Here is a 26,454-nt window from a genome sequence, read left to right as displayed (position 1 = left end):
CCCCCCATGCAGCTGCAATTATTCCTACAGGAACCACCGCTGTGCCCAGTAGACTACAGCATGGGAGCACAGCCTGCAGTGTATGTGGATATGGAAAATCCTTAGCAATCTTATGGAAATCTTCCTTTAAAATCATAAATTAGTCTGGAGAGAAAGAGCTGTTTGCTAAACATGTCTGGTCTGTGCTGTGACCAGCGCAGGAAGGTGTGTACAGATGGTGGGGCTGGGGTGGAACGTTGCCCGGTCAGAAGGAGACAGGGTGCAAAGCGCTCCTGCTAAAATAAAGCATTGCCAAGCCAACTGGGTGGGATGGCTGCAGCCCCAGAGTCCTGGACTAGCACTGCCTGCTTGAGAAAAATCAGAATAAAGCCTACATTCCAACAAGTGGCTACAAGAGCTCTGCAATTAATTAATCCTCTTTTGCTACAGATCCAACATGTTTGATTGCCTTTGGTGTTGGTGGAGCTGAGCGCCTGGCTGAAGCTGTTCCTGCACGGGGAGTATTTATCTCAGCTCTTCGGTGCACGCGTCTCGCCCTGGAGAGGTGTGCTCAGAGGCTGCTGAGCCGCAGAGTGCTCAGGATCTCTTCTCCTCCTGCCCAGCTATTTTCATTAAGCTTGCAGAAACTTAATTATATAGGTGAGCTCTGCCCTCAAACTCTAGATGGAATTGGTCAAAGGGTTAAAAACTGTTAGGGAGAGGCAGGCAGAAAGTGACTGTACAAGCTTTGCTTCTGTAAAAAAACAGGGTTGTTTTAAAAAGGTATATTTGGGAAGGAAGAAAGGAAAGAGCAATTATGGACTTACTAACTTGTTCTCATATTGTGCAAGGTTTTAGAATAGACCATAACTGAAAGAGTACTCAAAGACATGGAGGGAAATGGAATAAAATGGAACAAGATTTTATAAAAGGCGGATTGTGCCTGACTAATGTAATATGCCAGGAGAAGATAGGTGACTTCTTAGACAAAGGCAATGCTGTGGCCTTTCTGTAGATTCAAAAAAGCTTTTCAGTGGAAGTTGTCATGTAACACAAAAAACAGCTGAGAAAAATTAAGTAGATAAACCTCAATTAAAATGAAAACATCAGCTCTTGAGAGGGGTGGCATGAGGGGACGAGGTGGCTCTGGAAGGCACTTCTCAAGACCTGCTCAGAACCTGCCGTAGTCACTTGGGTGCAAAAGCCAGCGGGCATTTAGGTGATGAGCAGGTGACACGAAGACACAAATGCCAGCACCAGGGGCTACAGGTGACATAGGACAGCGTGCAGGCTCTGCTGACGGGAGCTGCTGTGCACCCTGGGGTGGCTGGAAGCCCCTGCGCAGTCCCTGCCGTCAACATGAGAAAAAAAAAAGAGATTGAACTGGGACACGTGCAGAGAAAAGCTACTAGATAATTAAGTGCTTAGATGATAATCTCCCCTTACGAAAGGAGATTGAAAGTATTTGATGTCTTCAGCTAGGGAAACCAGAGGTGTCCAGTGGCACGGGGCCGGAGGTGCTGCTCAGGGGACGGGGCGCTTGCTGAGAGCTGCCCCCGGCAGCAGGGAACCCCTGTGCCAGGCTGTATTTCATCTTCAGCTGCCTTCCTCCGGAGGAGCGATGCTTGGGCACAGTGCACGCTGCTGTTATACAGGAGAAGGAACCCTGCAGGTGCCCCATGCATGTGTCTTCCTCACACGCAGCGAGTGAAACCACCTCCTGGACCTTGATTCGGGGGGAATTACTCCTTTTTTTCAGGATGCCCATCATCACACGGCTTTGCCTTGCTCTCCGCAGGAGCGTGGCTGATTTCTGAGGATTATCTGTACTTATTTAAACTAAGAAGTCCTCTGCTGTTGCAGGCAATTTGGTTGTCCCTGCTCTCTCACTGCTGTTCTTAAGCTTTTAGTCTTTTGCTCTGACAGATTTAGACTTTTTTACAAATCACCAGGGGAAAGCTGTGGCTTGCAGAATGGGTTTGTAACGGTAGAGTGAATGTTGGAGTGGGCCTTTTAGACTTTGCATCTCCCTGGTTAGAACTAAGGGCTACCTGCAACCTAAGAGCAGGTTTTGGGGAGCCTGCCAGGCCCCTCCTGGCATGCAAGCCTATAAAGAGGAGGTAAGAAGCAGTGACCAAAGGGGGAAACTCCTTTGACATCACTTCATCGCCTACCGTCTCTACATAGAGAGGATATAGGAAGGCCAGCATCAGCAAGCTTACCTCAGCTTGCTGCTCTTCCCCGTACGCTTAATTTTAGTTCAGAATTATTTTTAAAGCTTTCTGGTTTCCCAAGTCTGTCTGTTCTTCTACAACATGGTATCCTCAGTCTAAAAATAGCACTGCATCCACTGGGCTTGGGATCTGCACATACGTTTGACTCAGCACAGTGTGCTGCAGGCAAGCAACCAACAGCCGGTCTTTTGAACGCGTTTCATTTGTACGCGTAGGAGCCTTCTGCAGAAAAAACTCTCTCAGTACAGAGGAGGGGCACTCTCCTTCCCTCTCTGGCTTCCATACCAGAGGAGTGTTCAGACTTGTCAAACACTATTAAACAAAATAAAAAGGAGCATTAATCTAGACTTAAAAATATAGGCATTGGGATGGCCAAACTAGATCAGATCAAGGACCTTGTTAGTCAAATTTCTTGTCTTTGAAAATGATCAAGAATGGCTGCTTCAGAGAAAATTTTCTTCAAATAAACCCTGCAGCAGTTAGTTATTGAGTAACTTGATCACAGAGGAAAAATCTTTACTCAGTTAATGGGTGGCTTATGTACAGACTTGTGCCTTTCTTACAGTATTTTACTCTAAACAAAATATTTTTTTACAATCTGGAACATCGTTGTGTTTTGATTTGTTGTACTGTTGTCTTCATATGCTACCGGTTTACAAAATAAGATATGGAATGTGATATCCGGCATGAGATAAAAGGCTGTAGGACCTCAGGGTAGATCTGCTACCCCGTGCTGCAGAGGGTGCAGCTGCACTCCCAACAGCTGAAAACTGCAGTCTGAGCAGCCGAGGGAGGCAGCGCCAGCCTCCCAGCCTAGCAATATTAAACAGCAACTGCTTCTGATGCCTATCTATCATCGTCTATGCAGCTCGTCCTGAGATTGGCACTGCCAGCGCAGAGGCTTTAAATAACACTTTGGGGGGAGTCTGGTTCCCCCGCGCCCGGGTTCCGTAGGGGAAATAGGAGGTGGTATAAACCTGGTGAGACACGAGCAAAAGACAGCTGCGGAGCTCAGCAGAGTGCCGTATTTTGTCCCTGGGCAGTAACTGGGCTGTGGGTGAGTGACATCTGGGCTGTCACGGCTGCATCCTGCTTGGACACAGCCCGAGTAGTCAGCTGGCATGTTGGTGCCTGCTTAGCCTGGGTCCTCTCCTGCAGCACAGCAGAAGACACCTGCATCGGGGGGCTGTGGGATGAGCTGCCCCCGGTCTCAGCCTGCTCTACGGCAGAGAGTGCCCGAAGCCATGGAGTGTGACAATGAGGGGTTTCAGTATTCGCCAATACAGCCACACATCCTCCTGCCATCTGTGCTGAGTTGCTTTGGAGTCTGGTTAAGTTCCTCATCCCAACAACGTTCATTGCCAGTCACTGCACAGCTGGGGAGCAGCTGCATGGGAAAGGCCTTTCCTTTATCAATTTTAAACCTTTTGACTTTTCAACCCATAGAGAAGATAAGGGAGTCTGGACTGGGTGTCCCAGTCCAGACCATACTGTTCACAGCAAACAAGCTCAGATTCCACCATTATAAATACAGAGAATTCCCCTATAGAAACCTTGCCAGCAACTACTGCGCCTTGGGAATCTCAAAGCAAGTCATGTTTGAAAACTGCCCACCAGGCACTGGATTGTGTCAGAGAATTGCATCAGCTCGTACCTCTGTAAGGGGCATATTTCACGTTATTTTGTCACCCTTGCTGGCAGCAGCATCAGAGGATTGCCTGTGGTGTGCTGGCTGGGAACATGCTTCTCATTTGCAATGAAGTCAAGGTGGTGCAGAGGATATGGCTGTTATGAGTTGTCACAGCTGAAACTACCAGATACCAGAAAAGCAAAGCAGTTCAGAGAGGGCTGAGCTGTGAAAATTGGAATTTGTATAAAAAAAATAGAATGTTTTGATAGAAGTGTGGGTATATAAGTGAACATGAGAAAAATATAAAAATAAATGAGTTAGAGGAGCTGAAACCATAAGGAAAGAGCAAATGATGAGCAGGCAAGTCAACCAGATAAACTATACAAGGTGGAAGAACTGAGGACACGGGGTCTGCTTGCCTCCTTAGATTGCTGTGCACAGCATACCAAGATGTGTGCAAGGAACAGAGCGGCTGTGCCTCTGTGGAAGCTGCTTAGGCAAATGTTATCTCATCTCCAGTGCCAGACACAGCTCTATCCTCTGTGTGCAAGCACATATGGACAAACACTCAAAAGAGAACATTTTTTTTATTTTACTGCATAGCGCATGCCAGCCCAGCAGCGTTTGGCAATGCTTTGGAAATATATTTTGAAAAATATTTTCTGTTTTGTTCTCGCCCAGTGGCTATGTAGACTGTGCCAAATGTGCTTGTTACGCACTGCTATAAGTGAGGCCTGCGATACTCCTTCTAAGCTTTTAATGAAGACAGACTTCATGTCAAGTTCCACTTCTCTTTGCTTTTCAGAGCTGTTTGAATGTTCTGGTGTACTACTTCTCTCTTTGAAGAGAGGCTCTTCATCCCCCGCATTCCTCTCCTACACGTAGAATCCTCCACTGCCAAAGATTTAACATGTCTCCACCATGTCACCCACATCCCAAGGTACTCTGTCATCAGCTGCTGGCATTCAATGCTTTATCAGCTCTGAATTTAGCTCATTATCACCTGAGTTTAGGAATTTTATACCAGTTTTTCAAGGAAATTGCCTCAGTTGGAATCTTTTCAAGGCACTAGTACAAGTATTTATTTAGTGGGAACTTAATTATCCATCACTCTGATATCAGTCAAATGGCAGTGTTTATCAGCAATTAACCAGTGACAGATGAACCTCCCAGAAATATAAAAAGAATGACATTGTGGAGAGTGTGATGATTTTCATTATATATTCAACATTCTGCAGCATGATACATTAGAGAAAGTGCCAATTTTTCTTTTCAATTGCTTTGAAAATCTAGCAGCAGGCACCTTTGGGAGGTTTCTCATTTCATTCTAGGCACATTTATTTAAAATGGGTATGGAGACAAAACAGGACAGCTGAGCAAATGGTATGGAATGAAGAGAGGGGATTGTGAACAATAGATTTGATTTTCAGTGCCATGACAACAACTGCTGTGCAAGAGGTATACGAAATTCAGCAAGTCCTGCTGCAGACTGGACAAGTTGAGGCACTGAAATAATTACGAGATGGGCAAATGCATAATAGGAAGCTTGTTGCGCTGGCCAAAGGAGACAGATTCTTGCTTTCATTAAGGTCCCACCAAGAGCACTTGCCAAGCACAGCAAGGGAGTGTTCTTAGTACAACAGGATTGGTATTTCAAACGTACAGGCTATCACGGCTTTGCATAGAATGCACCAGACTCCACTTCTTGCCTGAGAGGGCTGTGTTGACTTAAAGGGTACCTGTTAAAGTTGTGCTTCGTGGAAGTCACATTTTACCACTCAATAAATATTGTAGTGCTTTTGTGAAGGTCTGCTACCTTGAACTCACAAGGTATAACTCACTTCACATTTCTTGTATATATTGAAGCTGGTAACTTGTTCTTGCACCGAGCAAGGCAAGCACAGAGCAGAGTCCTGACAGGGTGTTGATGAAAAATGCCAGCATTAAAAATCAATGCACTCTCACAGGCTCCGATCTGAGCCAAATTAGAAACAATTTCTCTGAAGCGCTTTCCCCTCAGTAAAGACTGCTGTGACTAGCCGCTTCAGAGATGGAGCTGTTCTAAAGTCTTTTACATTATTGGCTTTTTTGGGAAGTCACCTTTTTATCATGGCAAAAGTGTGCTTCACTACTTGCTTCTTATCTCGGATTTCATCAGTAACAGTTTTGCTCATATCTAAAACATAATCATTTCAAGCATAGGGGAGAGACAGAAGACTTCAAACTAATACATGAAAATCTGAGAAAGCCTTAAAAACTGAAACTGGATACTCAGGATTCAAATATCTAAATTATTTTTACTGTCTATTCCATTAGTGCTGCAGATCGACTAAAAACGATCATACTCCAGGCAGAACACAAAACCATAGAGGTGTACTTATCTATGCATGCATGATGTCTAACTGCACAACACCAAAGTTCTTTTTGACAAAGCACAAGGGAACAGAGACCAGGAGAATATAACAGAGTAAGAATGGAAAACCAGACAAGTTCGAACTATGGATATGTCTTACTTGCTCTTCTCCTTTATGCAGAGCAGCTGTGAGCGGCATGACTTGCCTAGTTCACCCCAGCTTGGAGACAACACGCTGACGTTCAGCAGTTTGACTGTGCCCTCTGCTGTTAACAGAAATACAGAGAGGACTTACGTGTCTTGGAAATGGTTTCTAGGTGAACCAAAATGGATTTGTTTCTTGAATCGAACATTTCTCCAAACTTGTCCAAGCATGCTTGCAGCTGCAGAAACAGAGGTAAATGAGAAAATTAATATACTGCCCTTTCTTTGTTTGCAAAAACACAGCCCCAAATGCCACAGAACAATAACTGCAACTGGTGGCATGGAACAGCCTGAACATGGTAATTTATCTGTCGTTTGAAACAGTTTGTCCGGCTGTTGGTTGCAACCCCAAAGGAGACCTGGAATGGCTCAAAAGGCTCATCAAATGTTGCAGAAGTCTTAACAGATTTTGAAACAGACATACTAATCTGTAAAAAAAGCTTTAATAATAACATTAGTGAAATTAATCATAAAAGTATTGGGGGAGAGACCTTCACCTTCAGACAGTAAGACCACATTGACTTATGCCTGACAGTAGACTACTTTCTTCAGGCAGAAGGAAAAAATAACTGATATTTGCAGACAGCCATTACAGCCTGTTATTGCTCCCAAGACCCAGAAAAATTCTGCTGCAGACTCTGAGGCAAGGCCCTAAAGACCTTGACCGTAAGGACAGGTCACAAAGACAATGGTATACGCAAAAAAATTGACAATTGTTCATTTAAAGTATTTGAGTGCTCAAGAAAAACAGTGTAATAATTCATGTATAAGCACAGTAAACGAGAGAAGGCAAATATTCTGCAGCATTTCTAAATCTTCATTATTCTGCACTCTGAATTTGAATTAACTTACCCCTTGAAGCCTGTCTTTGATACTGGAAATAAAGGTGCTTAAGACCTCACTAAAATGAAAAAAACAACAAGTATAAAACAGACACTTAAGTTACTGAAATCGACGGAAATTGAAAAGATCACAGTAAACACGAGGCATGAAACAGGCAAGGCATAGGTGCGTAATGTCAGCACAGAAACCTGCCCACTTCAAGGGGGGGGGCATAACTCTTTGAAGTCATCTTGTTTCAGGAAAGCATGGATTCTGCTGTATATAGTAAGAAAAAAATAGATACACGTGCACATATATATCATATATATGGGTTTTTTTTTAAACTGTCCCATTTTTGGCCTAGCATTTGTGCCTCTCTCTAAAGTTTCAGTTGGCATTTACCCAACTGTCCATTAGCTGCTGGGGTATCCCCACCGCACTATCTGCTCCGGAAGGACCCAGCCTTGGCAGAGGTGACGTGCCAGTTGCTGGGATACGTGGGTGTTGTATTTGGACTAAAATAACTGTGGCAAATATATGGGAAAAGCTTCAGCATCAGCAAAGCCCAAGCCAGGAAGAACAAATACTGCAAATCCTTTTCTCCTGAGATTACGCCTCTGGTTTCTGTTATCCATCCTTTTAAGTCGAGCGAGCCTACCAGAAGCCAGACTATATTCATGATTAGCCCATCGAACCAAAATGCAAGGATGGTTGCTAAGCAAAGTGATAACCTGTTTCCTCTCTGAAGATTCGGGCCATTTTAAATGAATCATTTAGCTACCCAAATTGCAACAACCAAGAAGGTGGAGGCCAGGTAGACTCTACTTATGAGAGTTAGGCAGGGCTTCTGAAATCTTTCTAGCCTTACAGGAAGGAAGATATGCATTTTATTAGTCAAACTTACGGGGGATATGAATTGATAAATAATACATTTATCTTCATAAAGATAATAAGCTATTTCTATAAACAGGCTTCTAATCTGGGAGTGAATCTGGAGTGTAGGAAGGAGCATAATTCATTTAAAGAAGAAATAAGGGATAATTACGAGTTCTGTCTAAACATTTAAAACTGTTCATTTCTCATGATTTACTTACAAAAATCCTCCTCTTCTCTAATAGGCACCAGAGTCAAATTCTGTATTATCAGAAGCATAGTGCCCATTGCAGAACAGAAAGAGATACATAGCCTGATTTGATCAAAGGCTGTTAACAAAAATGTGTTTCACTTTGGATGTTATATTACAAAATGTACAGAGCTAAGAATTATTTATAGGCGCCCTGGGGACTTTGCCATCTTTCATTTTTGAGCTTGAAACTGTTAGCTTGTTACTTAAAGCCCTTTAGGACCTACACGTTCATTTAATTCTTAAATTCTGACAAAGAGCAGATGCAAAATACATTAGCAAATTACACTTTTCTGTTACCAAAACCACAATATATAAAAATCTTGTATACAAGTAAAATTCTAGAGATATGTGCAGACTTATAAAGGTGTAATGATTGCATCTTCCACTGCACACAAGAATGCTTGGCAATCTCCTCATCTGGCCGAATGTGAAGGCTGTCCTCAGAGTCCCTTTGATCAGTCCCAACACAGTCTATAAAATGCTGAGAAATATGGGCTTTTGCAGAGAATCAGTACAGAAAAAAATCCCTGCTGATTAGATAAAGAAGGACAAAGGTAAATTCAGGTTAGAGTTTTGTTGTTCCTTGTGGCTTGTGGCTGAGTGTGTTACATAAATCGCATCACAAATAAACCCTATTCTTTTATCCTGTGACTCTTTCCAATCCGAGGTTATTTAAAACCTGAAAAGATACTTTTCTAGGAGAAATATGCAGCCATGCCTTATATGACTTTTAAGAGGGTAAGAAGGAGCTGCAGGGAGTGGTAACCACCAGCACAGAAAGAATTTCCAATGGATATCTACATACCGATCATATTTGTCCTTTATTTTGTTCTTATTCATTTCAAAATTTTCCAAGACACTTCTCACTCTTCCTGCACCAAAATTAACTGAACCTCTTTCTTTTGTTTCTTCATCAAATAACTGTGGTTTTGTCTGGTATTTGGTAAAAATACTGGGCTCGCTCTGTTGCACAAAAGAAAGAAAATTGTTGAAGCATAAAAATAATCAGAACATTAATTAGCAAAAAACATTTGTATACCAAGTGCTTTGCAGACAGAGTGATTGGACATGACAGTTCAGATTGGACAAGCAGATTAAGAATTTCATGAGATTATGGCTCACTCCGTGTGCCTAGTGAGACCGACCCCCGGTGGAACTGAGACGCAGCCTGAATTCCTCCAGACTCAGGCTTTTCTCTCATCTCGAGGATTTTCAGTTGGTTGTGATCATCAGGTGTGCAGATTTTTTTCCTATATGCCCAACACAGAGTCTATAAACGAATTCCTGTGTTCCTGGAATTGTGGAAAAGTTGAAGATGTCAGTGGGAGCTCCCTGTACAGCAATCTAAAGAAAATACTATTGAATTTCCTGGTGGATGACATCATTTTGCTGCCAACTAGCAACATCACTGGACTGTAGATGAGTTTTTCACATGCTTCAGTGTACATTTCAGAACAAGAAATTTACTATTAATGTGAGAGCTGTAAAGACCTTCTTCGTTCTTCAAACTTTCCAGACACTGTATGACCAAAATGGAAATGCCTTTTCCTTAAAACATAAGAACATGCAAATTCCATCAAGTTTTCTTCTTGCATGGTGAAGAGTGAATTTCCCTTTTTGTGCCTGATGAAAAGCTGCTGCAGTCAATGGACAAGATCCTCGGCAAAATACAGAGGACAGCAGACAGGATCTGGAACTGCAAGACAGCCTAGGGCCACCTAGCTGGCACCGCTGCTCTTCCCTAATCTTTGCTCTCAGGTGTCTTTATTCAGATCCGGTGCTGTCTGTTGGCGGTGCAGGAAATACTTTAGTGAGGCTGGCAGCATCAGAAACCACATGCTGTAGGAGAAGGATTCTGAGCATAGAATCTCTTCATCCAAGAGCTTGCATTCAAGCATCTGCCATGACAACAATACAGCAAGGTATTTTTCTGTCAATGGAAGTAAATGCTGAATATCTCTGTCATTCTTGCAGAAAGCTAATGAAGAGAAATACAGTATTTTTCAAAGGGGAATAGGTGTGATTTTCTTCCTTAGCTAGGTGGTCTGAAGACATTAGCTTGAGAATAATTCCATATTATTTTAGTAATTTAAAAACATGATTGAATAAAATAATACCTGTTTAAATAATAATTTATAGTAACCTGTTATAAATACTAGGTTTTCAGCCGACCACGCTGCTACTTTGTCTCGTCACAGTAAATATGTATATGTATCAAGAGGATAGTTTGATTTCAGCAGCTACTAACATTTGCAAATGTTACCACCTGATTTCAGCATTTTCCATTAACTTTGAGTGGTGGCTGTGTGCCTGCGCAGGGCTGAACAAGAGCGAGACTCACGTCCTGGGAGTTGTGCTGTCCCAGCTGCGTGCCCAGCTCCAGCGGTGCCGCTGCCAACTGCACATTCTCCGGGCAGAACTGGGAGCTGAAGAGCAGCTGAGAATCGCTCAAACTCGAGTAGTCGCTAGGAGCGCTGCTCCGGATGGAAAACTTAGTAGGCCTGAAATGGGGAAGAACAGGTTGTGAATGATTCTTCAGCAATTAAAAAGCCAAACAGAATTGCCTGCATGACCTGCTGGAACCGTTCAAGCATGGCCCGTCCTGACTCGTTCATTTGCACTCCCCCCTCGGAGGATACCGTCCCTATACCTGGATAAAGTTTCAAAGCATCTGGTTTTGCCACACAAAGCCGACTGGCTTTATCTTAAACTACCACGTCCACACAAATGCAGTGCGGTAGCTCTGCATTCACCTCGCAGGGGTGACGGTGTTTCTCCAGTACATCCTGCAGACAGAAGACAAAAAACTAGAAGCTGGCCCAGTCCATCCTGCCTGCCTAGTCGGTCAGTGCTAGTTTAAGGGACACCTTGGGGTTTGCTCCTAGCAAGTACCAGGTCTCTCTCTTTTCACTGCTCTGGGTAATAATTTCTGTTGTAACTCAGATGCTGCTCAGCTTATCTGTAAGGCAGTTCCAACAGAGTAAATCTTCTGGACTGATAGCTGATGTTTCTTGGGCATTCATTCTCCAGATGCCTTAAGGCTGACACATTGGAACAACAAATAAATAGGTAGCATATGGCTGGGCAGATTGATCTGAATTATTAGAAATATTTCAAATGTAATAGCATGCTACTCAGAAGTTCTCTTCTTTCCCCTGAGCACCGCCCAGATAAACCTTTTCCAGCTGGCCTTGGCTTCATGCTATGTTGCTCTGTTTCTACTTCTCTTCAGAGACGTGGCTTCTACTGCTTTACGGACTGGGATCGCAGCATGGTACTGGCTTCCCTCACCCAAGGGCTTCCCTGCACAGCTGCACCGCTTCTCATTCTGTCGGAGACTGGCTTCAATTTTTTGCTAGCAAAGATACAGACTTTTTTCATTTTTCACGTGATTGCTATTCCATTGCTCCACATCCACACGGTCTGATGGAGTGCTTAAGCTAGGTCCAAACTTAAGAAAGGCTGGGCCAGGTTTCTACTCTCAATTCTTGCTGATTTTTAAGCTAGGAAAATGGAAGAGAAGTGTTGCTGCCTTTAGAACTGGGAATTACAGATCAAAATTAATAAAAAAGACTCTTGTGCAGGGTTTTCATTCCATATCAAATCATGTAAGTAAAGGAGAAGGAACAGGAGACTAATTCATGTGTATAATAAAAGATGATCGCCCCAACATGGCATTGGCAGTGACGTGTTTGGTTAATCCCCTGTTTTGGAAGGAGCCCAAACATCATACACACAACAGGGAAGGGATTTAGTAGCAGTACTTGAACTGCTCGGTCTCCCTCTTTATTATAGAGTGGTGTCAGTGACAATATCGTATTAATACTTTTGGCTTTGAGCTCACCAAGTACACTGAGTTTGCAGGCAAAAATAGATGAGGTATGGGTTTCTGATAAATCTGTCTGAGTTCAAAACTTCTCCCTTGTTCTGTCTGCAGGCCCCAAATCTATTAAAAAATAAATCTGAATACAACTTTCACTAGTACATATTCTTGTTTCCACCTCAGCTAAGCTTTGTTAAAAAAAAATATCTAAATCTGCAGGCAGCATGTCAGGGAGAGACGTGCTCAGGCAGGCTGCCGTGACCCCACATGGGCAGGACCCCTGCTTGCAATGCGAGTATCACATCTCCTGCGCCAGGTTTTTTTCTTTTTTTTCCTCCTGTCTTCTAGCTGAAAAAGCTCCCTCTTAGTTTAAGGAAGGGTTTTTATAATCCTCGAGTGCTTTACTGTCTTGTCAAACACCCTTTGAAAGTGTCTGGTACAACTGGTGAATATCACATCCCACAGCCTGCTCATTTTCTCCGTCCCTTCACATTACTTACTGCCTGCAGCACAAGATTCCTATAACAAAGAGTTTTATGACCGGTATTTTGACAAGTATTGAGCTGAGAGGACTTCATGAGCCAAGTGACTTCCCGGGCTCACTCTGCACTGACATTATGACCAAAGGTGGCTGTCAGCTGCTCTGGAGCTAAATTTTTCTGTCTTAAGTCCACTACCTCAGTGGTCAGTTTAGGAACGACAGCACTTCTGCAAAGTTGGGGGGAGATGAAGCAGATGTCTCTCTTGAATACACTCATTCCCCTGAGCAATAGATTTCTTTCTCCTTTGCTTAATACTGCCAGCCATTAATTTACTAACAAGACCATCTGGGCAAGACAACAGCCTGGCCATGGTGAGATCAGACAACCATGATCTGTGATCAGACCCATGGTCAGGCAACCACAGCTCTTCTAACCACCGGCCCATTCCCTTCAGGATGCCTGAGCTGCAGGGATGCATGCTCTGTCCTAAATATAAACCCATCCTTATACACAGTGAGGAAACTTCCTAGATATTTAATCCATTAGAAGACTCTCCTAGGTGATGCAATAGTTCACCTCAGGAGAACTTTTAGCTTTCTGCTGACACGAGCCATTCCCCGAGTCCTTCATGCATTTGTGGCCATAATGTTCTTAGGGTACTGGCACTAGCATGTATGTCCAAAGCAAAACCAGCTTTAGATATGCAAGACAAGTGCCATCACGAGTTCTTCTCAGCTCCAAAAAATGTTAAATCATCCTCTGCTGACTGATGGAACGGTTTCTTTTTCCCACCTAACTTCATGCAAGGTATCGCAATGCTGACAACTCCAACTCTTTCTGTAATGTGAGCGTGATCTAAAAAATCTGCAGCCCTCTGCATATCTGGGGAGTCAGCTAGCTCTTCGCAGTCTCAGTTTCCCTCTTGTTCAGTGGGAGTTCCCCCTCCACAGGAGAAGTTAGATCTATTGAGAGCCTCTTTCATTTCGCTAAGTTCCAATTTCCACCTCCAAATATTTCAGCACAATTATATGCAAACATTTACCTTTCATTCAAAGGCTCTCCCTTGTCCCCAAACAGCTGCCAGATACATCACACCAAGAGAAACACAGCATGCGATAAATGCCCACTTCTTGTGTTTCCTAGATTGTTCTAGGGGCACAGACAAGCTAAAAATTTGTGACTATAAATTGTCATAGGTCTTCTCGGTCTTTTTTAAAATCGGTCATTTCTACTGTCTTGTTTGGATCGCACCAACACCGAGGTTTAGCAGTCAGTTGGAAAAGCAAATTGAGTCTTCTACAATTTGCAAAATAAAATTTATCCACGGTGCTGCTGTAAGTGATTTTATTTGGTTCTGTCATCCCCACTGAACCTATGCCAACATCTCTCTTCTTCCCAAGCACTGTGGGTGAAGCTCACTTACGCCTTCCTGACACATTTCTTCAAAGTGCAGTAAAGCCTCTTCCCCGCAGAAGATATCTTTTTCTCCTGGCAGTAATCTCGAGTAAGATCAGTGCCACAAAGTTCCTCTTCTCCCGACTCCCCTCCCAAAAATCTCCCAGCCCTTTCTGCTCCTCCTCATTTGGTGACCAGGGGTGCATCTCAACAAATCCAGTTGAAATTCTGGGAGCTGCTGTTCACCTGCTCTTCCTCCTGGCTTTAGTCTGTATCTATAGGAACTGTCTCTAGCTCTGCTGTGCTGCGCTCATCGTCACTATTTGCTGCCTGCCAATGTGTCCAGCAAACGAGCAAGGGTCAGCGTTGGCTTTGGGTGCAGAGGAACCTCAGCATCCAGGGGCCTGGAGGAGTTTAAATCAAGGAGTTTTAGCTGCTATTGCCCCTTCCAGCCATTCGCCATCTCTTCGCTGGGAACGGCCACAGCATAAAATTATTATTCTGCTTTCTGCACTCTGGAAAAGCATCACCTGCTTGCTGCAAATCATTTGTGCCATATCCTAAAAGGGATTTCTACAAACAGATTTTGGCACTGACTCTAATGCATTAACCACAATGAAATCCCTCTTGGCTATTCAACTCAAACGCTGCCCCCCAGTTTCCAGATTTCAGGCTCAAAGTCCCGCTGGTCTTGTTTTAATTCCTCAAGGTCATTTTTACTTTCTATGAGCCACTCCATTACTCATTCGGCTGTGATTCAATACTGCCCAGACGTTCCTCACCTTGGAAACCGTGTTAGCCCTGTATCCTGAGCCGGGAGCAGGTCGCAGGGGCTCGCAGGGCCTTTTGCTTAGGAGGAGATCGGGATTTCCGCAGAGCAGCCCTGTTTACTTATGCAGAATGTATCCCCCACCATATGAAGGATCAGACATCTGGAGACAGGGGTTTTGCGCCCCTAGTCTGAAGCCATCTTCCAGTCTGCACTTACAGCCCCGGTTTCTCATTCCTTCAAGGCTCGGGATTTTTACAGCTGCTCTCCTGGTCTTTGTCCTGGCTGTCTCCTCCATTTTCTGCTTCTTCTGGGACCTTAAGGCGACTTCAAAACATGTGGCCCTGCTATGTGGGATGGAATTTAATGGGATAATGGATTGAGTGAGGTTGTTAAGCCTAGAATTTTTTTCTCAACAGAAGAAATGTGTCATAGAGAGTAATGGCCCAAGTAGGCCTTAACTTACAGCATCCTTTTTGAATGCCTCTTTAATATTTTCACCATATATTGGCCTTATGTACTTTCTGGCGGGTTTTCTGCTTCTGATGTCTTTGGAAGTAGGTATATTAGTAATTTTTATGCCCTTAGGAAGTTACTGCTTCTCTCATGGAACAAGAAAATGCTGGAAACTTCAATTTAAAATAACAACATACTGTTTCCTATTTTTCTATTCTTGATCATCTTTAATTTCTTGAAGGATGCCTTCTCATTTTCAGTAATCTTCTTTACCATGCCAGTCTGGTACTGGTCCTTTTCATGTCTGGTCTGATAGCTGGTACACATTTGTTCTGAGCTTCAACATGAGGTCTAAATAATCTCTGTGCCTCAGGCAAGCATTTAACCCTTTAGGCTGTCCCTTTTAATTTCTTTTTAATGAGCTTCCTTATTACTACGTCAATGTCTTTTTGGAAATTAAACAGTAGTGGAATTTTTGGCTTCTGTTGCTCCTGCAGAGATGTTGACTCCAGTTCGCTGCTGCCACTGGCAGCACTGCAGGAGTAATACCCTGAACATGGCTCTTGTGTGCGGCTGAAAGCCAAGGCAAGACACATCTCTTCCCCTGGGAGTTCCCTGGCCAAGGCAAGTATTTACAGCCTCTGAAAATGTGCTTTCAGCATCACGCCTCGGTGACACTTACCCAGTCGATAAAAGGCCGATCGAAGCATCACTGCTTTTGTAGTTGTTGCTCTCACATCCCTTGCGATCGTTCTTCGCCTGCCCTTCTGGCTGGGCAGGCAGCAGTGCTGCTCTAACGCAGCACTTCCCTTAATTAGGTCTGGCATTTCAATCCACAAAAACTGTGTCGTTTGTCGATACGCTGAAATTGAGTCTAAGTTTTCTCCACCGCGTAGCTGTCATGCTATTCGCGTGACCTCCTCCCACCCTCTTAAACAATTGGCACCCTGATATTATAGTGTCCAACTAGATAATCTGCCTTTGCCTGCATTTCTAGGATCTCTATTGTGTCAATATTCATACATAAAACCAGGAAAACCAGGGACTTTGGTTCCTCCACCCAGTTTCTCAGACTGCTGGCGGTTAGGAAGAAGCACGTGTGCATATGACAGATAGATAACAAAAGAAACCCAGAGCAATCTTGGGCTTGTGCAGAACTGCTGCCATGAGGCTATTGTGTCACTGGAGCTCTGCATTTCCTACGGACCTGGTGGCAGCTGCTCTCAGAAGCAGCTCCCTGACTCAAACCTGCAAAGAACTCACAGCATGACTCATACCCTGCCTAGATTATACACTGATTTTATGTTTCATTTTTAAAGCTCCCTGAAAGACAGTATCCCAGGGATTATACAGCAGACCCTGCTGTGGTGAGAAAGGGTTCTAGTAACAGAAGTGAGACAAGGAAAAAGTAATCAGCACCTTTCCCCCTACTTCAAATATACACACACACGCTCCTATCGGTAACTTTTTTTTACCTTTAGAAAAAGTTAGTCTTCCTCCTGAGAACCTACTCCCGCTTCTTAACTCCTTCAAGATGCCAGCTGCATTTTCAGTAATTTTTTATGACCTGTTTGACCCTTTTTAACTCACTTGCAAAAAATGTGGAATGCTGAGGAGTGGATATTAAAATCTTGTCTGTATTTTCTTCCTGCATCAGTAAATGAGTTAAAAGGGAAGACTTTGTAGCTGACAGGTAACTTTGGAGGAGGAAGGAATTTAAGTGATCCCTTTCCAAACAGGCTCCTTTACTTCTTCCACTCGTTTCCTTTCCTATTGCATGACTCCACAGAATGATTTATATATTTTTATAAAATATATTATATATTTTATAAAAATATAACTATATATTATTATATAAAATATTATATATTTTAATACATGTTGCCTAAATTTCCCCTGCTCTGTCTCTGACCAGAAAGAAAGTCATGGATTTTCAAACTACTTAGAAGCAACTTATTGTAAGCAAAATTTAAAAAAAAAAAAAAAACAACAAACCTGCAGATACCAAGAAGACAAAGACGACAATAGAATTATGAGATGCATAATTATAAAGACAAAATTATGACAGATATAAACATGTTTTTCCTGAATTGGCTCCCCCTTGACCCCTGCATCTGTGCAAAATTCAATTAATTCATATGTATGTGACAAGTATTTTTATAATGGGCAAGGAAACTACTATTATGCTTTTACTATCATCCATCATTGTGGTAGCATCAGGCCAAAGAGACAGTATGACTAAAACTGTGAATTTGAACAGTGGTTAGTTATGTAAGTGGGTTATTTAACTAACAGAGGCTCAGGGGACCAAATTTATCAATTAGCTTCTCCAGTGTCAAACACAGCATAAATCTTTCTCTGTTTTTTAGCCATATGATGCAAAAGATGATGCCCTGCTGTAAAAAATGCAGCCTGTCTTACGCATTTGCTCTCCAGATGTTTGCACCCAAATAACATTTGCTGTTTCACTATCAACTGTAGATGTGGGCAGTTCTAGCTGCTCTTTGACTTCTGCTGGGAAAAAAATTAAGCCATGCGTATAAATGCAGGATACGGAATAATTTTAGAGTTACATAACGCATAATGATATTGCAAATCACAATTCATTTTGTCTACCCCCTGCACAAGGCGAAAGGGAACATTTAACTTCTCTAATTAGACGTAGACAGGCCACAGGACTTCCCTGAATAACCCAGAGAACAGCTTTCAGCCGATGCGGGTTTCTACATTCCCGGCAATGGTGGGTCTATGGTGGTGCCTGGCAGGCTGGGAGCCACCACCGGCAACCAGATCATAATTAACCCTAGAGCACTGCTAGATGTGTTTCACCCCATCACTATCAAACACCTGACATGTTCCATTTTCTACACAATTTCCTCCCAACGCCTCCTCCCCACCCCGCGGCCCAAGCTCACCCAGTGCCTGCCGGTGTGCTCAGCATCTCCTTGATGTTCCAGAGGTTGACGTTCATGGCTTTTCACAGCTGACGCCCTCGCCGAGAGCTCCCAGCCCTCACCATGGCCCCAGCGCTCGCGGCCTATCCCACCCCGCGGCAGCCATGCCGCCACACGGCCCTGCAGGGAGGAGGGAGAAGGGGAGAGAGGGGTCAGCCCCGCTCCGGGGGAGCCTCCCCCCGCGCCCCTCGCTGCGGGGAGAGCCGGGGGCACGGCCCTGCAGGCCGAGGGCAGGCCTGCCCAACACGGCCGCCCCAGGGCTGGGCCCGCGGGCTCCCGTGGGCCCGGGGTGCAGCTGCCTGCTAGGCCAGCGCTGGGGGTCCTTGGGGTCAGCCCAGGGGGCCCGGGGTCAGCCCCAGCTCCGATCTTCCCCCCGGGACAGACCCTGCCCCTCCGCCCGGGAGCGGAGCCCCGGGGCCATCATGGGGCAGGGGGAGCGGGGGATGCTCGGAGCCCAGCACGCCAAGGGCTGGTCCCACGGGAGCACAGCGGCCACGGCGCACATTTCTTTCACCTCCAGAGGCTGGGTGGTCTCTCATGTAAATACCTCTCACAGAAAGGCAGAACGATTGAATTTCACCCATTAGAAGTACGACAAAAATAACCCATCATCCAATCATCCGCAGAGAAAGATTCTCATATATGGTTTTACTGGAATTTTCTTCCTCGTGCTTCTGTATCCTCCGTCTTCAGCAATGGAAAACGGGCACGCTTACTTGCCTGTTTTTTTTTTCCTTTAATTCAAAACAGTTTCAATACTGGTTAAAATATTTGGTTGCTGGTTCTGAAGATACTCAGTAAGCACTAAGCCACTGTAGAAATACAGTTGATATAAACTCCTGGCTAGATTAGGGGAACTGCTCGCATTCTCCTCTACACTCTTTTGGCTTATTATTAAAGGCAGCCTGGAGCTCAGAAGTGTCAAAACAATGGCTTTCTTGATGTATGTATCTGATTTCCTAATCAAATCCCTCAGAAATAAAGCTTTCACTCGGAAAAAAAAAAAAAATTCTGGACTTTTCCCCATAACAAACTTCTTGGAGTGACTTTGTTGCTTTGTTTTTGCTTGTCACTACAGTACTAGGGCTGGTATAAATAACTTGGATTTATCACGGTGTCTTGTTAACTCTCAGCTGCACAATAAGCCGCAAACAGGTTGATTTTCTAGGACCGGAGCGGGGAATCGCAGCCTGGATCATGTTCCTGCTTCAGGGATGGGATAATGGCCGGGCTTTCCAAGGAAGCCATGGGCTGGAAGGCAAACCTTCCTCCAGAGAGCCATGCTGATGGGAACATTAATGTTTATTGAGCTTGTTGAGTAAATAAAGCCTTGTTCTACTACTGAACTGCCTACAGCTCCGTTGTACAGCCCCGTGCATGGCGCTGTTGCCAAAAGCCTTGCTGTGCATCCAGGTCCTACATGGCCCCGCATCATAAATAGTGATTTCCCATCACTTTGTCTCTCGTAATTGGAAAATTGGCCCAGAACCCCCTTCAGCAGAGACTGTAGAGCGCTGTACCCGTTTACAGCACTTCTGCTGCCCTTAGGAAAGGATTTGCTGGTGCACAAAGCACCGGCAATAAGGCTCGATATGTTATTTTAGGTTATTATACAGAGCTGTTCTTATTTCTGCTGTGGCTGGAGTTTTCTGGTTTGAGTATCTACTGAGTTTGTGGAATATGATAAATGAGATTTTTGTATTTCCGTCTCTCCTGACAACAGAAAGAAATTTCTATAAGGAAACATATTTCTTTAATTATAGGTCTGACAGCTACCTCCAGTTCCAGTCTTCCACATCCATAACACGGTCCGGGGAGATTAGCCACATTGCCAGGTGCTGGCTCATAGCTCTCCTTGTATCTGAAGTAACAGACTGTGCTTCTAGCATTAGGGAGTGTGGCCAGATACTTGAAGCCTTTAATTTAGTAAAAATTAGCAGAAGCTGCCAGGAGATAGACAGCAATATATTTGGTACGTCCCTCAACTTTTTTTTTTCTTCATAGTGCATTTTGTTAGAAACTCACGGGAGCTCTTCAGTTAACAATACGTCAGTCTTCAAGGGTGGTCAGGGCCATCATCCCTTTGCCTGAAGATCTCTCCGTCTGCTCCAAGATGTCCTCGGCCATCATCCTGGCTGCTCTCTTCCCCTCATTCAGATGGGATCCTAGTCCTGTGCCTAAAAGCAGAGATAGAAAAGAATGAGAAATGCACACTTTTAGGAGAGGCCATGGATTTCTGTTTGCCTTGGGTGGAACAGCCAAGCCAAACGGCACTGTGGTGGGTCGATGTGCCAGGCAATTGCACACATGAGGCAAGGTGCTGCTGAGAAAGGGGCAAACCCCTGGTGGGACAGGAACCACGGGCCATGTCGGGATGGGCACTGGTGCTGCCAGAAACACCGCTGCAGCAGGGACACGCAACAGCGAGAGGCGCCCAAGCTGCAGCTTCCTCCTCCGGCATCTCCTGGCTCTCGCCTTGGATTTGGTAAAAACAGCTCCGGGTGCCCCATCAGCAGCAGGGAAAGTTGTGAAGTTGGCACGCAGGGATGTCAATTTGCCAGTGACTCAGCGTCTGATTTATCCCATCCATGCGATGCCTCTGCGGGAAAAGCTTATTAATCAGACCTGCGTTTCCAATGCAGTTCCGTGATTTAGGGTCCTCTGTGACCAAAGTTTTGGTGAGAGTGAAGTTATTGTGTACTTTGCTGGCTTCTGGAAAGGGCTGGCAGGCTGGGGAGAGGTACCCCAGCCCATGGTGGCACCAAGGCATCTGTCACCTCGCAGGACCCCGGGAAGGAAAAGCCCACCGGCGCTGAGCACAGGTCAGGGAGCACTGGGAAAATGGGGCACTGCTGCAATAACAGAGAAGACTGGAGCCACTTTGTGCTCAGAGGAGGGGGTCCCTCTGTCCAGCCCCCATGGCACAGCGTGAGCTGCTGACCTTCTCCGGCTGCCGGCACATCCCCCCGGCTGCCGAGGTACAGCTCAATCACTAATTCGGGGCTCCCTATTGATGCTGGCTCTGGCACAGCGGTGGTTTCTATGGCAACTCCAGAGGCGGATGCAGGGATGGCTTCAGCCGAGGTACCACCAGCCCAGGTATCCCAGGATGTTGCTCCCAAAATGCAGGCAAACAACCACGCAGCACTTCAGGACAGACCCCGCCGTCACCGCGCCGGGCAGGCAGCGGAGGCGGTGGGGCAACGACACTGAAAGCATCTTGTGAATGCTCTTCTCTGAATCGTTTCCAACTTTGCCCACGCCATGCCGCCCCCGGCAGACGGCACAGCCTGCCCCAGCGGTGTGCCGGATGCTGCCGCGCTCTGCTGGGATTCGGCCTCCCGTCTCTCCAGCCCTGCTACCCACCCGAGGATCGCGCCGGCTGTCTTCTCTGAAAGGTCAGGCATCCGCGCTTGATATTTACCTGGACCTGCAAGCTCCTTCTAACGTCGTATCGGTGAAAGATTGAATCCTTCGTCTGCGCCTGCGACCGCCACTCTGTGCTTTGGGGCGCGTGACTCTGCATGGAGCCAAGACTAACGAGGCTCAGGCGAGCTGACAGCACCGGCGCCTGGGGGTCACCCCCCACCAGCCTTGCTGTGCACCCCTGAATGTCGTCGACTACAAACACCATCAGCACAGATCTTCCCTTCCCGGTGCTGGTGAGGGGGAGATGCAGTGTTCCTGCCCAGGGAAGCTGGACACAGCCGGATCCGGCTTTCCCAGGCACCAGACCATGCTTCATCCTTTGAGACAGGACTGTGGTGCTGGATGGGGCCCAGAAGCCCTGGCATCATCAGGCATCTCATCTTATTTCTCAGCATCCTGGCAGCCCTCACCATTCCCTGCTCTCTCGCACCCCACCTCTCTCCATCAAAGCCCTTCTCCTGCTGCTGCCTTCACCCCCCACAGCCCCTCTGCCCACAGGAGAGGCTGAGCAGGAGCAAGGCTGTGCTGAGGCAGGGCAGCCGCTGCTCGGCTCTCCCTCTCCGAAAGGAGGGCTGGATCCCTACATCACATTGCTCCACTCACCCTGGCAATGCAGAAAAGAGCAAGAACCATCCCTTCCCCTTGGCGTGGGGCCCCACGGCGCGGGGCTCCACTGGGGAACGGCTGGCCAGGCTCTCCCTTGGGAGGGTTTATCCTGACAAGCTGCGGCACATCCCTGCCCAGAGCAGGATAACGAGGGACGACACGACTCCAGTGGGGTAAAATTCCACGTGTTTCATTTATTCGAGGTGCTACGTCACCTCCTAGGCACTGAGCTACAGGGCACCTCTGTGCTACATGAGACATTGACTGGGTCTACGACGACACAGCACTCACTGCTACACATGTGGCACGGACACGCCACAGCACGGACGGGGCAGCGCAGCCAACGACACCCCTGCCATCGCCGCTTCCTCTGCACTGCCGGCCACAGCCCTCCCGCCAGGCAGGATTTTGCCTGGGGCTCCATTGCCACAGCGGTGCAGGAGCTGGGAGGGGTTTCTGAAGCATGGCAAGAAACCATAGCTGCTCCGGCGCCCGGCGTCATGGGACGGCGGCTCCCCGGAGCCGGGTCACCTGCACGCACGGGCGCGTACACACCCTGTCCCCGTCTTCAGGCACTTGGTGCTTGGCCAGGGCTGGTCCCCAGGGCCCTGCTCAGGGCATCTCGCGCAGGCACAGAGCCTCGACGGCGCTGCTGGGGCCCTGGGCCACCCCGCCGATGACGAAGAGCAGGCTGGGTGCCGGGCAGCTGGAGCAGGAGCAGCGGCCAGTGGGCATGGGGGGCAGCGGCTCCCACTTCTTCCGTGAGAGGCTGAACCCTTCCACCGAGTCCAGCGGGCAGGACTGGTTCCCTGCGGGAGACGGGACGGCATCAGCCTCCCCTGCAGCCCTCCCTGCCGCCTTCGCTCTGCCTGTCCCTTGTCACACGCCTTTGATGCCCCAGCTGGAGCCCCCAGCGGTGGCTGGTCCCCGAGCCCTGGGCTGCGGGGGCTCTGGGATTCCAGGGGCAATTAGCAGGGGCACAAGAGGATTAGCAGCATTTCCATGGGGAGGGCTGCCAGCACCAATGCCACACTGTGGGCTCTGCCCCCGTGCCAGCACCCCGCAGCCACCACCGCGGGATAAAGGAGGGCAGCTCCAGCCCCAGCAGCACTCAGAAGCAATGCCACGCTGCAGGGATCCCACCAGCACCGCTTGCCTTCCCCATCAGCTCCTCCTGCCCTGTGGCAGGAGGTCTAGCTCGCCCCGGGCAAGCTCAGCGGGGTCTGGCAGCCCTCGCTGCAGGGCTGGGGGTGCTGCGGCTGGCGCCGGGCTCCCAGGGCAGCCCTCCCCGCTGCATCCTCACTGCTGAGTGACAGCACTAACCTTTCCCCAGCTCTCTTGGGAGGGGGACGCGGTGCTGCAGCCCTGCGCGGCAAGGCTGAGCAAGCGTGGGCTGGGCGAGCCCGGCATGCTGCACATGAGCTGGGGAAAGCCTGGCTGGGGGGCAACAGGGGCAAGCGGCTCAGTGGGGGCAGCCCGTGGGGCCGGGCAGCAGGGTCCTCCCAGCACTCGGGGGGCACAGGGGGGACACGGCTGCAGATGGTGTTGCAGTACCCCCATGGTTTTGCAGAGCCGACCTCCCCATCACTGCACAGGTGCCACAAAGGACGGGAACATGGCCACACGCCTCCCCCCAGCCTTACCAAGGCCACCCACAGCCACCACTCTTCCTCCCAGGCAGCCAGCCACGAAGTCGGCTCTCTTCTCCCTCATCCGGACAGCACGGCTTGGCTTGCTCCACGCACCTGGGGGTGAGAGGGTCTGAGCATCACTCCCTGGGGCTCCTCGCTGCTCACCGAGGCCAGGACACCTCCAGGCTAACGGCTCCCCGGGGCAACAGAGTGCAGGGCAGGACTCACCACGGGCACAAGTGGCTGATGCTCAGAGCCTGGATGAACTGTGAGCCTCGAGCACGGACATGCCTCCCCGAGACCCAGGGAGGCATCCTGGACCTGCAGGGAATGCTCCCACCCCACCCAGGGACACGGAGCTCACCCTGCGCCGGGTCGAACATTTCCACGGTGTTGACAAAGTGGGGACGGGAGTAGAAGTTGTGGGGCCCCGGCTGCTGCAGCCCCCCCAGGCTGAAGACGACGCCGTCGGCCATGGCGCAGGCGGCGAAGGCGCGACGGCTGGGCACGCTGGGGTAACGCGTCCAGCTCCTCGTCTCCAGGTCGAAGGCCTCAAAGGCGGTGACAGGCAGCTTGCCCTGACGGCCCCCTGCACACAGACCAGACGATGCCGCTGCCAGCACCATTGGCAGGCTCAGCGAGCAGGATGGAGCCCGCTGGCTGCAGTGATGGGGTGGGAGGGTGGCGTGGAGCCACCCTGGGGTGCACCAGGTCACTCCCTGGTGCGAGGAGGCAGCAGAGGGGGAGGGCAGGGGTGCAGGGGGATGCTCGGTTTGCTCCAGAGGCACCTACCCAGGACGAAGATCTTGTTGCCCTGCAGGAAGGCGGAAGCCCCGTAGCAGGGGGTGGGCATGGAGGGCAGGGGCTGCCAGTGGTCCTTCGCTGGCTCATAGACACGGACCAGCGCCTGGGGAGAGGTGTCCGCACCCATTCCCCCCAGCGCATAGATGGCCCCATCTGCAAAAGAGGCGGCGGAGATGTGGGGACAGCGGTGGGCAGCGCCGCGGGGCTGGGAGCCCCCCGTGCCCTCCAGGGCAGGCAGCACGGGCACTGCCGAGCCCCATGGCCAGCTGCCGCTGCGGGGTAGCCAGGACACGGTGAGTGCGGCCAGGCCTGAGCCCAACAGTGCCCTGACCCCACTGGGACCCCCTCACCCCCTCTCTGCCCCATCCATCAGGCGCAGAGCAGAGCACAAGGCCATCGGCTCTAATTACTCTCGGCAGTACCATCTCCCTGGAGACACCATGGCAACACAGCCATGCTGCCAAATCCTGCTCCTGCTCCCGACGCTGCTGGCACCCCTGCCTGCTCCCACCGCTGCCCTGCTGGCCCCCCTGCCCTGCCCACCCCGCTGCAGCCCGGGGCCATGCCACGGCATCCCCAGCCAGGGAGCAGACACAGGCACCACGTATGTCCCCAACGCTGGCCCGCCGCCCGCGCGGTGCTGGGCTGTGCCAAGGCTCGAAGGCTGCTCAGCAAAGTTTGGGCAGGAATCACAACAGAATCATAGAATGGTCAGGGTTGGAAGGGACCTCTGTGGGTCATCTAGTCCAACCCCCCTGCCGAAGCAGGGTCACCTACAGCAGGCTGCACAGGACCTTGTCCAGGCGGGTCTTGAATATCTCCAGAGAAGGAGACTCCACAACCTCCCTGGGCAGCCTGTTCCAAGGCTTCGTCACCCTCAGAAGGAAGAAGTTCTTCCTCATGTTCAGACAGAACTTCTTATGCTTCAGTTTGTGCCCACTGCCCCTTGTCCTGTTGCTGGGCACCACTGAAAACATCGCATTTGATGCACAGCATGCTGAGCTGGGCTGGAGCATGGTGCTCGGCTGCCCTGGCACAGCGCCTGGCCAGGGCAGCTGGGGAAGGCTCCTGTGCCTGGAGGGGCTTTGCACGGCCCAGTTGCGGGCTGCAGTGGGGCTACTGGGGTAGGAGAATGACCCTGCCGTCAAGCAGCGAGTTCAGCTGCTGGGTGAAAGCCTTGTGCTGCATCCCAAGCAGCAGCGGGATTCAAATCCCACCTGAGCATCCGCGAGCCCTGCATCCCCACTCCTCCAAACAGCAGATACTTGCAGCCAAGTCCCATCCCCAGCTCTCACCTCTCTGCACGGCCGAGATGCCCATGGAGGGCTGAGCCAGCGCCGCCTTCTTCTCCCACTTGCCCTCATCCACATGGTAGACCTCAACGGAGGCGAGGGGGCTCTGTGCCACGTCCACACCGCCCACCACCAGGATCTGCTTGCCCAGGACAAGGGCAGCGGCACCGGCCCGCGGCGTGGGCAGCGGCGGGAGCGTGGTCCAGCGCTGGGCCGGGAGGTCGAGCACCTCGGCGGCGCCCAGGGCTCGCCCGCCGCCCCCGCAGCCGCCCAGCACGAAGAGCTGCCCGTCGCGGTGCGCGGCACTGCAGTACACGCGCCGCGTGGGCATGGCGGGGAAGGCGGCCCAGACGAAGGCACCCGCGCCCGCCGCCATGGGCCAGCTCAGCCGCCCCGGGGGTCCCCGGGCCCTGGCCCCGCCGTGCCGCCCATCCGCCCGGTTCGGTGCTGGCCCGGCTCTGCCCA

At 48.8% G+C, this 26,454-nt stretch overlaps 2 protein-coding genes across 4 annotated transcripts in view; both read right to left on the bottom strand.

The window, feature by feature from the left end:
- Positions 1-18,320, bottom strand: part of IHO1 (interactor of HORMAD1 1) — a 22,541-nt gene extending 4,221 nt beyond the window's left edge. Inside the window, exons 1-5 of the mRNA XM_075433058.1 lie at positions 18,189-18,320; positions 10,690-10,849; positions 9,154-9,311; positions 7,253-7,301; positions 6,492-6,579 (exon numbers count right to left, since the gene is read on the bottom strand). Of these exons, the coding sequence (XP_075289173.1) occupies positions 6,492-6,579; positions 7,253-7,301; positions 9,154-9,311; positions 10,690-10,849; positions 18,189-18,244 (511 nt within the window). The 5' untranslated portion in view covers positions 18,245-18,320. The remainder of the gene's footprint in view (positions 1-6,491; positions 6,580-7,252; positions 7,302-9,153; positions 9,312-10,689; positions 10,850-18,188) is intronic.
- Positions 18,276-26,454, bottom strand: KLHDC8B (kelch domain containing 8B). 3 transcript variants are annotated; one of them, XM_075433056.1, is made up of 6 exons: positions 25,993-26,442; positions 24,686-24,850; positions 24,258-24,482; positions 23,906-24,007; positions 20,253-20,404; positions 18,276-18,347 (listed from the first exon to the last, which is right to left on the bottom strand). In XM_075433056.1, exons 1-5 carry the CDS (start codon positions 26,363-26,365, stop codon positions 20,277-20,279), a joined length of 993 nt encoding a protein of 330 aa, XP_075289171.1. In that variant the 5' UTR covers positions 26,366-26,442; the 3' UTR covers positions 18,276-18,347; positions 20,253-20,276. The 3 variants fall into 3 exon arrangements, with proteins under 3 accessions (XP_075289171.1, XP_075289170.1, XP_075289172.1); XM_075433055.1 differs by lacking the exon at positions 18,276-18,347 and having other exon boundaries at positions 20,013-20,404; XM_075433057.1 differs by lacking the exons at positions 18,276-18,347; positions 20,253-20,404 and adding an exon at positions 22,449-23,071 and having other exon boundaries at positions 25,993-26,454.

This window comes from Opisthocomus hoazin, chromosome 11, assembly GCF_030867145.1.
Source record: "Opisthocomus hoazin isolate bOpiHoa1 chromosome 11, bOpiHoa1.hap1, whole genome shotgun sequence".
Classification (NCBI taxonomy): domain Eukaryota; kingdom Metazoa; phylum Chordata; class Aves; order Opisthocomiformes; family Opisthocomidae; genus Opisthocomus; species Opisthocomus hoazin.
The sequence above is the reverse complement of the archived record's forward strand: the minus strand, read 5'-3'. Positions and strand labels throughout refer to the sequence as shown.

Coding starts and splice junctions, on each gene's coding strand:
- KLHDC8B (XM_075433057.1), bottom strand. CDS start 26,365: ATGGCGGCGGGCGCGGGTGCCTTCGTCTGGGCCGCCTTCCCCGCCATG. Junction 24,851..25,992: donor CATCTCGGCCGTGCAGAGAG/GTGAGAGCTGGG, acceptor CCTCTTTTGCAG/ATGGGGCCATCTATGCGCTG. Junction 23,072..23,905: donor GGTGGCTGTGGGTGGCCTTG/GTAAGGCTGGGG, acceptor CGTCTCCCGCAG/GGAACCAGTCCTGCCCGCTG.